Consider the following 12,234-nt stretch of genomic DNA (forward strand, 5'->3'; position numbering starts at 1 on the left):
TCCAAAGTTAATCCAGTACTTTTGTTGGGAGTCTGTCTAAATCTGTCCAAACTGTAGAACTCCTTGGCTTTCTTCTTTCCTTCTTTCTATGTTGCTTTTTTCTCATGTTTCATACTGCTTAGTTAGTACTTACCTCAGTCCAGTTAAGTATATTTGACTATGGATCTTTCATTGTGAAACAAACCATTAAATAAAGCGATCAATATCAATTTCATCATCTGGTTGAAAATGAATCCACCGTTCTGCTGTTGGAGGTGTAGAATTGAGATTACTGGATAAATAAGCACAGACAGAGACAGGAGATTGAGCATTGATGTTTTACTAGAAAAAAGAAAACTGATGGAAAGAAAGAAATAAAGGAAGAAAGAAACTGTTAAAGCCAGAGCATTGACAACCCACCGGTCAGCTTTTTGCTGTCTTCGCACAAAATCTTATGCTCTGGTGGTGAAAAATAAAATTAATGAAAAAAAAAAGAAAAGGCAACAGTATCATGTGAGGTTGAAGTGTCTGGTGTTTCTGGTCTAGTGAGCTGGATTAGTGATAACTGTAAGAAACCCACTATTTGAGCATTTTTTCTCATGCTGGATTGGTGCAGTACTTCTGCAGGCTCCTGATCCCCTCGGCCGAGAAGTGAGTAGAAAATTTCTACTTTACTGGTAAAATTTATGGATAGTTTAAATCTGTTGTCGGAAATACATGTAGATTCAAGAGGTTCTTTTCTGTTTATGTGTTTGTCTGTTTGGCTTGAATAGATCTGATGCAGGACTAATACAAGATGAGGTGCGAGTTCAACAGACAAGGTTATGATACAGAAGGAAAGCAACGCTGAGAACGCAGAGCTAGAAGAAACTCAGATTGTCAACCGGTGTCTCAGGTTCTTGATTAATCTCTAGCCTGTTACTTTGCATTGGATTAGGGCAAGAAATTAAAATATTTTCAAGAAATCATTCTTGAGATGTGCTATGTACAGAGCTTTTTGCATGTTAGGGGAGACACGAGCCAAAGGAAGATAAGACAAAACGTGGGGAAGGAACAATGATGGCCTAAGCAGGTGAGAGGTAGGGTAAAGGACAAACTATAAAATAACAAAATTGGAAGGGCAAAAAACATAAACATACAGTATCGGGCTGCATTATGACACAGATCTTAAGCATCATGCTTTAGCTGTATTGCAGTATAATAACTGCACTAATTTACTTCCCTTATTTTTTTACCAAGATTTCCTCAGATATTAAAGGATCAGTGTGCAGGATTTAGAGTGCTTCTTTAAGCATGTTTTCATCATTATATAACAACCTGTACCTGGAATGACTGTGTTTCAGTACTCTAGAATGAGCCCTTCATACATACACAGGAAGCAGCTCGTCTTCATTGGATATTGCCAGGTTTGGACCAGCCAAATGCCAGAGGGCCTTTGTGTTTTTCTGTTGAAATGACGTTGACTGTAAGTTTGTTGCTGGTTGCAGTCTCCAATCTGACAGCCAGATGTCACTAACACCTACACACCGGTCTTTAATGCAATATGCATTTTTCTATTTTCAGGTCCCCAAAAATGTACCGTACTATATAGATTCGGGGGAAAACATAGTCCACTTATTGAAGCGCAAACCCGTTCAGTTTGAACATGAATGTGAACGAAACGCGATGACAAAATGTGATTAAAAAAAAAAATAAAAGCACCATTAGTGCTACACTTTTGAAAATGCCCCAAACTATTTCCCAGCAGTACAGCAGTCAAACTGATCTACCGCCTCTACGTACAGTCATAAACAGTGGCATTTTTACATTGTTTCAAGTGGCTTTGCAGCTAACAAAACATAGATTTGAGGGGGGTAAAGACACTATTAGACAGTGTAAAGCAGTGAATAACTAATGGTTCTATGGTTTGAGCCGACCGCGTCTATGCAACTATGTATGTGCGCATGTTTCCATGTGTGTGTCTCTGTGAGTGCCAGATGGACATTCAGTGTTGTTTCGGACACATGAAAACGGTGGTATTTCAATATTTTCAAGTTATCAAAAAACAGCCATTGAACAGAATGTATGCCATGGCCTCTGACAATCAGTGATCAATGTTTTCTATAGCTCTCTATAGGCTTTTATATATATATATATATTTATTTATTTGTATTATATATAATATGTAGATTTATAAAAAAAATTTCATCTTAATTACAAGTAGTGGCATTTTTTTATATTCATTATTGCAATGAATTGTTATCTAAGATGATTAAAAAAGACAGGTGAATTCTGTTTTGCTACGCAGTTATTTACAACAGTTTTAAAAAGCAAGCTCTCTGATATGGTACCTTTTCCCAGCGACTGGAAAAGATGGAGGATCTCAAATAACAACCAAACTGCACATTTGAGTTGAACTGAATTGGAAATTGTCAAAGTTGGCCTTTATAATTCAAATATCAGTTGCCTTTTACAGTGGAAAATGAATGCGTTCCCACATTTTTAAAGATTTTTACCCAACGTATTTCAAACGTCTCATTCATTTCTTCTGCAAACGTCTGTAAGATCCCAGTTGTCAGGCTGAGAAACACTTTGTTAGGAAGCCATTTGAGATCTGCCCATGTATTTTTTATTTTTTTTTCTCTATTTATCAACCTCACCCACTCGGCAAAATAAGTACTCATCACTTTGCTATTTAGAATTTCTACTGTCATGTTGATGCTGTTGATGAGGGGCTCCATGAATCACCACGTTTTTTTTTCTTTTACAAACCCCTGTGTAGTCTGTGTTTTGGAGGTTACTTCTGTTCTATATTGATTAACTCGCTGGTTTGGGGAGAGAAACCATTCTATAAGCATTTTCATTCATTTTGAGCAGTCCATGGCTGAGTAGTCCAAATGTTCAAGCTTACAGTTTTCTGGTCTTCTAAGGGTTATACTAGCTGGCACTCTTCGCAGGCAAGTTAAATTGATGACGACCGTGATGATGATTATGATGAAAACAATGTTTGTCGTCTTAGTAAGGCGCTGTTAAGGGGGTGTGGCTTATTGTCCAATGACGAGAGAGCGGGAGCTAAGTAGTTTGGTTGTCTGTTTTTTGTTTTTTTTCCTCTAGTCGGCTGTGGTCATCATCTTTCTCACTGTCATCATCATGATCAGTTTTATGGTCGTGTTCACAGCTCATTGTTCATGGGAATCTGTGCTGGCTTTCCTGTTGGTTCGATGATCTCGCGATATTGGCATCCTCTCAAAAAAAAAAAGATAAGAAAGAAAATTAAAAAGAAAAGAATGCTGCAGGCAAGTGTGACGCCATAGTTGTCCATTGCTCTGTTTCTACACCGTTCGCTCCACAGTTGTATTCATCAGTCTTCTGTAAAATGAGTCAGTGGCAGCAGGAAATGTGAAATGATGATGCGGTGTGTGTGTGTTTCATGTAAAAATGTGTTTCTCTGTATCTGAATATTTGAGCTTCTGTTGCTATGATCATGTACGTGCGGGTGTGTGAGCATATATATATAGATCTTTTTGTATGTAAGTGTGTGTTTGGGTCTTTGTCGAAGTCCTAGTATGTTTGTGTGTTGTTAAGGCACGGCAGGTGTTTTTTGGTTTTCAGGGCAGTCCAGAGGAGACCACTGCAAGGCCGGGGTGTCGGAGGGAGGCGTGGCCAGCATGCACAGCTTTGGGGCAGTCTGGCGTCAGGACGCGGCCATTCTCCCCCACACTTCCTGTGATGGACAGACGAGCCTTGTTCCGCATGGCTTCAGAAAAAGACAGCTACATGAGGAGAGATGAAGGGGAGGAAATAGCAGAGTGGAGATATCGTTTGAGAAAAAGAAAACACTCTCATAGACAGAAACACCGCACAGCAAATGCAACAACAACTAAAACGACAACTTTCTGTACAAACACATGCACAAAAAGCACTTACACATGCATGTGCCTGTACACACACTACACATATTAGGCTCACAAATACAAAAAAAAGGTCTCAGGGCGCGATCACGTAGACATATAAAATATTTGAAATAGTTAAAATTATATTGAGAAGGTTTCGCTGTTTGGAGTTTGTACATAAGCAAACCAGTGCTACAGGAACCAAATAAAGGATTTAATTAATTATCAAGCTAATCAGAGGCAACTCTGATGATGGATTCTTCTTTTAAATAATTGATCAAATAAAAATTTGAAACATTTGCCGTTTCTCAAACTGATCACGTACTTAATTTCCCTTTTACACTTGTTATTATTATTATTATTATTATTATTCAGTACATGTCTTTGTATTCAAGGGTGTTTAACAAAAGTAACAAAGACATTAGCCTGTGGTTTGGTAAATTCTAGTCAGCATCTTTTTGATCCCTCTAAAAAGACCATTAGATCAACATATAAGGAAAACACGTTACAATAAGAGACACAAACAATTGCTTGGTTGTAGGAATAGAAGCTGTAGTAGTAAATGAATGAATAAGGAGCAACCCAGTAGTTAATGAGTTATTCATCAGTTCTACCCTAATAATGCCTGATGCTGGATTTTATAGTATAAAAATGATTATTTACCAAATACCCAGCTGGGAGATGCTACTTAACTCAGCAGTTCCTTATTACTTCAGGATTGCTTCACCGTAACCTCCCCTTCAGGTGTCCCCTAAATTAAAGTAGTTAGTAAAGTCGTACGTGGCTAAACAAGTCTCTTATTGTAAAATGCTGACCAAATATGAGACATGAAGCTTATTCCTTTTTTTAATTATTAAACAAACCAAAATAAAAAAAGGGTCATGGATTTCAGTTCAATAGCCTGGAAAATATCAAATTTTGAAATTGCACTTGTTAAAGGTGACCTGTAGAGTTCTCGTGTAAACAAACTTCATTTAAAAAGAAAAAGTTTATTCATTACTTTTTAAAAACTTTCATTCATTGAGGCTGTGGGAGCATTATAAAAGCTGCTAATAAAAGCCTGGAATGTAGGCTTCTTGTTATGTGACATCTTGACCGAGTGTGCTATGTAATGCATGCATCTGCAAGCAGCTTTGCATCCCACCTCCAATCCATCTCCTCCTTTCTTGTTGTGTCCGACTTAATCAGTAATTTGCTGTTGTCCTTAATGCCTGCTTAGATCCATATCAAGGCTCTTGCTTGTGCTCAGCCTTCCTGCAGCTTTCCTATATGCAGATGAAACGGCAGGGAGGAGTGCTCTCCCTGACTTATGCTTTCCACATATGCGTGAGAAAGGGTAGGGAAGTCCCAGAAGAGAGCAATGCTCTCCAAATATAAACCACTGCAAATGGAAATAACATCTTTACATCACAGTGGTGCTGACTGAACTCTAATTTACATTTTACTTGCTAGCACTTCTCTTTTTTGTGAATTGCTGTGCTAAGCGATTACTAGCAAGAGTACATGTGCATTCTTGTGCATGATGCAAACAAAATAAAATAAAACAGGCAATCATACATTGTGGTACTAATGATAAAAAACGCCACAGGAAACCTTTAAGTTTGTTTTTGACACCAAATTAGAGGTTATCTAGAGAACGATGTAAAATGTTTTGATTTGATGTTAGTATTCATTTGTATTTTAGAAAAAAAAAGCTCTAATCCTCTTTTTGAATTACGTTAAACAGATGAGGTGTGAAAGCACCTTAAACTGCACATTCAAATCTCATTAAGAGGCTACCACGCTGTGCAAATGCTACTGTAGCATACAGAGGCAGGCAACAATCCACAAACATGTACACTATAGACAAGAAGGGTTTGTGTTTTAGACAACTGCATTTCATAGGTGACCATGCGTTTTTGGGTTCTGGGTTTCAGTAACCTGACAGACTCGGGTGTGGATTTGGAAGGACAGGATTGAAATGGTGAGGACTTTGGAAAGACAGAGGGAAAACGGGAAGGAGTGATTTTTCTTCCAGGGTTTCAAATTCATAGAGAGGGAGTGACTGGCTATACTGCTCAGAGTCGGGTGACACTTCACACAGATGAGCTACTCTGGGATGTTTTGTTTTCTTAAAATTTCTCGCCTGCTAAATCATGTTAGAGGTTTTCAAACTGAGTACACTGAACATCTAGAGGCAATAATCTGTTTAAACGATGCTAGCAAAGAAAAATAGTACATTCTTAATCTTAAACTTCGAATCAGGTGTTCTTGTGTGAACTTTTGTATACTTGAATTACAAGATAACATCTGAAAATAATGTTGTGTATTATTTAATTCCCCTTTCCGTTGTATGGCTTTCTTATTTTAAGGGTTGTGAAGTGTAGAATTAAAGAGAAGACATGGAATTTTTAAATAACCTATGCATTTAATTTCTTTTGTGTGGTACCACTGCTCTTTGAAATATTCTTGTATGACTGATAGCAGACCATAATCATTTGGGGAATTGCTGTTAACATCAGTGTTGTTACTTTTGAGTGTGGTCCAAAATGGTCCGCTGTGAAAGTGGTTTGTCTTTGGTGAATTCTCCATCGTATTCAAAACTGTCAGTTTATGTCAAGAGCCAACATTCAGTGCGCATTTAGCTCTCCTTATTTTTGCATCCTCTGTATCGATTTTGCTACTTTCCTCAAGGTGAACATCAAGTATGACCTCATAATGCCTCTAAATGGTTTCCTACGCACTGAAATGTTCAGTGTTTTCTGTTCACTTTAGTTAATTGCTCCTTTATATAACAATAAACATGAGTCATGTTGCAACCACATCACAGAGTAGCTGTTCCATATGAAGTACTTGCTTCATCAATTATTCGTCTGCATTAAAACTAAGTAAGTAACCGGGCTGTTTTGAAATTGTCAGAGCTGGAAAGCCAAAGTGCCTTTTTTGTCTGTCTGCAGTAAGGATGCACAACTCCAGGTATTGGATGACACAATAGAGACGTAGAGTAGATGATACACAATATCAACTAAAAGCCAGCAGAGATGAGACTGGTAACTTGGAACTTGCTCTTCAATGTGTGCCTTTGTATTGTTTTTGTATAAATTTCTCTATATTTATTCCTGCTGTCTGCTATTTATATTTTTTATATTATATTTTGGTATTGTACAATGACAACAAAGGGCTATTCTATTATAAATTCAAAAGGAATTAACACATTTAATAAAAGGAATGAATTAACAGATCATTTAGACTCATGGTGTTTGCGTATACTTTTTAGCACAAAGGATTTCCATTGTGTTCACCTGTACCTTAGTATACACCCACCAGCCAATTCATAAGGTACACCTTGCTAGCACTGGATTGGATCCAGTTTTGCGTTCAGAGCTGTATTCATTCTTGTGGCATAGATTCAATAACGTGTTGGGAACATTCCTCAGATTGTTTTAATCCTTATTTTCATGATAGTTTTACATGGTTGCTGCACATTTTGTGCGTCTGTTCCAGCACACCCTAAAGTTGCTCTATTGGATTGAAATCTGATGACCGTGGAGGCCATTTGAATACAGTGAACTTATACTCATATTCAAGAAACCAGTTTGATATGATTCAAGCTTTGTGACATGGTGTATTATACTGGTGGAAGCAGCCATCAGAAGTTGGGTACACTCTGCTCAGAAAAAGAGATGGACATGGTCAGAAACTGTACTCAGGCTGGACATGGTGTTTAAATTTCCCAAGGTGTGCCAAAAAATATCCTCCACACCATTACACCACCAGCAGCAACATGAAACTTTGATACAAGGCAGGCTACCATCTAAATGTTTAGGAGAAAATGAGACTCTTCAGATTTGATTCACTGTTGCTTGTTAACTCAAAGCAGTGGGATGATAGTGTGGGACAAGTCCCAGTGGATCAGCAGTTTCTGAAATCACTTTTGAATTTCAGGAGGTGTCTTGGCCATGTCCACCTGCCTACATGCATTCAGTTGCTGTCATGTGATTGGCTGATTGGATTGCGTTAATAATAACTGAAAAGGTATACCTAACAAACAATGTGGTAGTTGGAAAATTTAGCTTTTACGTGCGTCAATATCTGTATTCATCTTTCCACTTGAAATTAAGATAAATGGAAAAATAAAGTTTTTACAGACAAAAGATATATAAATAAATAAATTAATAAATAAAAGCAATTAAAAGCTGCTGTTGGCTTAAAAAAAATCACCTTGCCATTTTATATCTCCCTCAAGAATTTGTACTTCTACTGATTAAGGTAATTTTTCAGGGGGAATGTGGCGCAGCAGCAACTTTGCTGAAGCTTTCAGAAGACCAGACGTGCTCTAAATTAGTTTGAATTGGCTCAACACTAACTGGTCTTAAGAGGGACCAAACACAAATTTCTATCTGCGTTCATGTGCTATTAACAACCCACTCTACCCATTTGTCTGGTATTGCAGTGGTGCTAGAGGGAGTAATGAGATGTCTAGTTATGCTGAAAGAACGGACATCTACAGTTATATAAATATCTTAATAATGCTTTTCATCATAAGATGTCTGTCACATTTTGGGTAAAAATATTTTAAGTCAGACCCAAATCCACAGTAATTGGTGTCCGCACACTAGCTAATTAATTTGTAGCTGGAAGCAGTCACAGATTTTAATGAGGGCTACCAAATTAACAAACTTTTGCTCTCAGGATGGTGAAAAAATGAAAATAGATAATCCCTAAAACCTTGTGAAAGTTTAACCAAGAAAACACATCAGCAGATGAGGATAACGAAGACGTTTTTAGCAGTAATAAACTTGAAACTTTTAAAGAAGGGACTCAAGATGTCACATGTGAAATAAGATAATAAACCAACACCATTAATTACGGTAATTAATATATAAATAATTAATAAATAATATATTCATTAATTTATTCATTCAAAATAAAAAGGTTCTAAAAAATCAAAATGTATTTAATGCTGGAGTTGTGCATCGCGGCTTCAATATGTTATCTGAAAATTACAATGCAGGTGCCTAGTCATTAACCAAGAGCATCACCACCACTGTCATCATCATCATCACCATCATGATCATCTGCAGCCAAAGACGATGGAACCAAATCTGCGGTCACATAATTCTAACCCCAGTCTAGCCCAGGGTGACGTAACCGTGACAAAACGCAAACCAAATTTAAACCCAAAAGTCTAAGAAAATATTCTGCCAATAAATAAATAAATAAATAACCAAAACAGCCAAAATGAAGCAGAAAACATAAAAAAACAAATTAAAAAGTACATTGGTTCCACAATGCTTGACCACATACTTATCACCACATGAAGAACAACACGGTTGCGTGGGGCTGCTGCGACAGCCTCGTCGGTACAAAATCTACAGCACCACCACCATGTTCAACACCACCATTACCCCACCTATACGGGAGCCTCTAAATCCTACCCCTATATCTTGACCCCCTCGGAGCCGTACACGTTGTACCCCTCCCTATAAGTGGCTAGATTCTGGGTGCTGGGGGAGGGGCTGGGGCAGTGGGGGGGGCTAAGGTCCACCTTCATGCGCTTGGCTTCGGCCCGTGACTTGTAGCAGAACTCGACCAGGGCCACCAGCATTGCCAGGCCCAGGCCGCCCACAAGGATGTAGAAGACCCCAGCCACGTTGGACAGGCTCAGAGCCTGGGACGACTTGTCCTGAAGAGATGGGAGGGAGGGAGGATTCAAGGAACATGTGTTTAAAAGATGAAAGGGTAGTAGTAGTAGGACAGGTAGAGGAGAAGTGGTGGGTAGACAGGAAGGAAGAGTAGAGAAGAAGGGGAAAAGTGAGGTGAGACGTTGAGTAGGCTCAAGGTGAGAGCAGTAAAAGGAGAGTGGTGCAATGAGGAAGGTGGAGACAGAATAGGGAATGATCAGAGGGAAAGGGAAAATGAGGGAAAAAGCAGACAAAGAAAAGCAGATACAGTAAGTTAGACACAGAGAAATGGAGAATATACCAGAAAAATTTATATGGTTACAGGTACTGAAGTTATGGTATTATCATAAATGATCACAGTAATACATTCTACTTATATAAACTGACATACTACTCATATAAAACTTTAATCTCTACTGCCACCACATCTGCTACTCCACAAATACTTTATACTACAAATCTATCACTACAGCTACAAAACATTCAACAGTTCTAGAAATGTTACAGTGTGCAAAATAGTGCAGCAAGAGTGAATTATTTGTAGAGCAAGATTTTAATCTGAGCGGGGATTTTACTTTGCTCTATTTTTTGGAAAAGCTCCAGTACTTTAGTTAAAACTTAAAGCAACTCCCATGTCAAATATTTATAGCAGGGCAAAAAAAACCCCAAAACTGTTTAGCAACAATTTTTAGGTTTAACTTTGAAAAAATTTGAATATAATTTTGATTAATGTTTTTAACAGGGGAGGTATGCAGTATGAACTCCCTGGTTATTTCCCAGTTGCTTTGTAATTGTAATTCATTGGTAATTTAGATCCATTTATACAAATACTAAAGCGTAATCATAGATATAGAAACATAATTTTGTTGTGTTTTGTTTTTAGCTTAGCTTATAGCTCATTATATTATTTATTAGTGATATAAACTCTATTAATGATAAATGCAACATTCTGTTTTTACCTTATTAAAAATTTATATATATTTGTGTAGCTGGGCTCCTGGCACACTCCAGAACTGATTTTACAGCATGTCAATTTAACCAGTCAAATGAGTGTAGCTGCTGATCATTGCTTTTTATTTTGACTGACTTCTTTCAATATAAGTTTTGAGGAAATAATAACATATCTAGACATTATGGAAACATTCTTAAATTAATAGAAAACAAGGGAGCTGGTCCCTGATTAAATCTCAAATATAAAATGGAGACAGTAATTGCAACAAGTTAATATTGCTGATGCATAAGGATCAGTGCCATTCTCATGTGGAATGGACTAGCATATGAGATTAAAATAGAAACATGGAAGTGAAGATTGTTGATTTTACATATTTTAATATATTTCAACATAACTGATGTGAAGATGGAATTGCCTCAGATTGCTACAGAGACTGAAGAAGACTGTTGTCTTCATTTGTATTTAAAATGAGGTAAATGTGGTCCACCATCCAAAAAGACTCTTTTAATTTTAATGTGGAGCACATTCAAGAAATATCTAAAGTGCTTAAAATGCTATTTCTAAGACAGTAGTTGCAGTAGTATTCATGATGAGAGTTTCAGGCTAGCGTTCTGCGGGCCACAGCAGCGTGAGACTGACCTTACTTCCAGAGTCCTTGGGTCCACACTCTCCCTTGTCATACCACCATTTGTTTTTCAGTTTGTCTAAGACGCCTGCTTCGCTCAGTTTCAAAACTGCAAGGTTTACTGGGGTTCTTCGCGTGTAAAAATAACATAAATAACATCATAGGTCATGTTATTTTATGTTATTAGAGTATTTCTCATTTGCATTGCACATCTCAGTAACAAAGAAAAACTTTTGCTTAGATTGAGTGACCTAGCATGGATCCCACTGAATACATGTGTGTATGCTCGTTGAGGAGGGGCTGGGGGGAGCGAGGAGCTAAGGCGAGCTACAGACATATGAGTGGGACCCACCTTTGTCACTTCAGGTAACACACCCATGCTGCCCCAGCTCAACCTACAACAATCCAGAGGCAATTACTATTAAACCGGGACTATTGGCATCAGGCTAGCTCTGTGTCACAACTGGGAGAGTGAGAAGTTCGCAAACTTACTTTGCATGCGTCGAAGCAGAAATGATCTTTTCTTTAAACTCTCCCTAATGCATATCATCAGAGAAAACAAATGGGTAGTTCTGTCTGTTGGTTGGTTGACTGTTTTGACCCCATTAGTTGTGAAATTTGGGGTGAGCATCAAAGGGTTAATCCGTTGGCAGTCATCAACAATCAGTCATCATCGAAATACACTAACAGGAAGACTACTGCCAGTCCACCACTTTGGGCTGTGACTAAAATCGATGGACTGCTATGATATTTGGATGAAACTAGGCAATGAAATTCTTGTGTTCCTAAAGATGAATTGAAATAATTCATCACAGAGTCAAAGTTTTATTTATTCAGTGTTTTGATTTGTGACAAAATCTAAATATATACACTGCTAATGATGGTTTCAATAATAGTTTATATAGTTGTGCATACTAACAATAATTAATATTAATTACATGACAAATAACAACTAATTAGCATGCATTTAGCTCAAAGCCTGTATCTAATTACAGCCACTAACAAGCATGTAGAATTTATTCCTGTTCAAATGAACTTGATAGACGGCATTTAAAATTTCTCAGTTTTCAAACTGACTAAAGGAATGAAACTTTTGTTAAAGATCTAGCTGAATACTTTTAGAAATTAAAATATTTGACTCTT

At 37.6% G+C, this 12,234-nt stretch overlaps 1 protein-coding gene across 5 annotated transcripts in view; it reads right to left on the minus strand.

Annotated features, from left to right (window-relative positions):
- Positions 1-313: 313 nt before the first annotated feature.
- The window catches only part of gria4a (glutamate receptor, ionotropic, AMPA 4a), a 123,926-nt gene continuing 112,005 nt past the window's right edge, over positions 314-12,234 (minus strand). For 2 of the 5 annotated variants that reach the window (XM_080888817.1, XM_080888819.1), the window contains 3 exons: positions 11,106-11,220; positions 9,379-9,516; positions 314-3,731 (listed from right to left, as the gene is read on the minus strand). In XM_080888817.1, the coding sequence (XP_080744943.1) occupies positions 3,567-3,731; positions 9,379-9,516; positions 11,106-11,220 (418 nt within the window). In that variant the 3' untranslated portion in view covers positions 314-3,566. Of the gene's footprint in view, positions 3,732-9,268; positions 9,517-11,105; positions 11,221-12,234 lie in introns of those variants that run through there. The other 3 variants (XM_080888818.1, XM_080888823.1, XM_080888820.1) reach the window with 3 other exon arrangements.

This window comes from Rhamphochromis sp. 'chilingali' (genome assembly GCF_963969265.1).
Source record: "Rhamphochromis sp. 'chilingali' genome assembly, chromosome: 8".
Lineage (NCBI taxonomy): Eukaryota > Metazoa > Chordata > Actinopteri > Cichliformes > Cichlidae > Rhamphochromis > Rhamphochromis sp. 'chilingali'.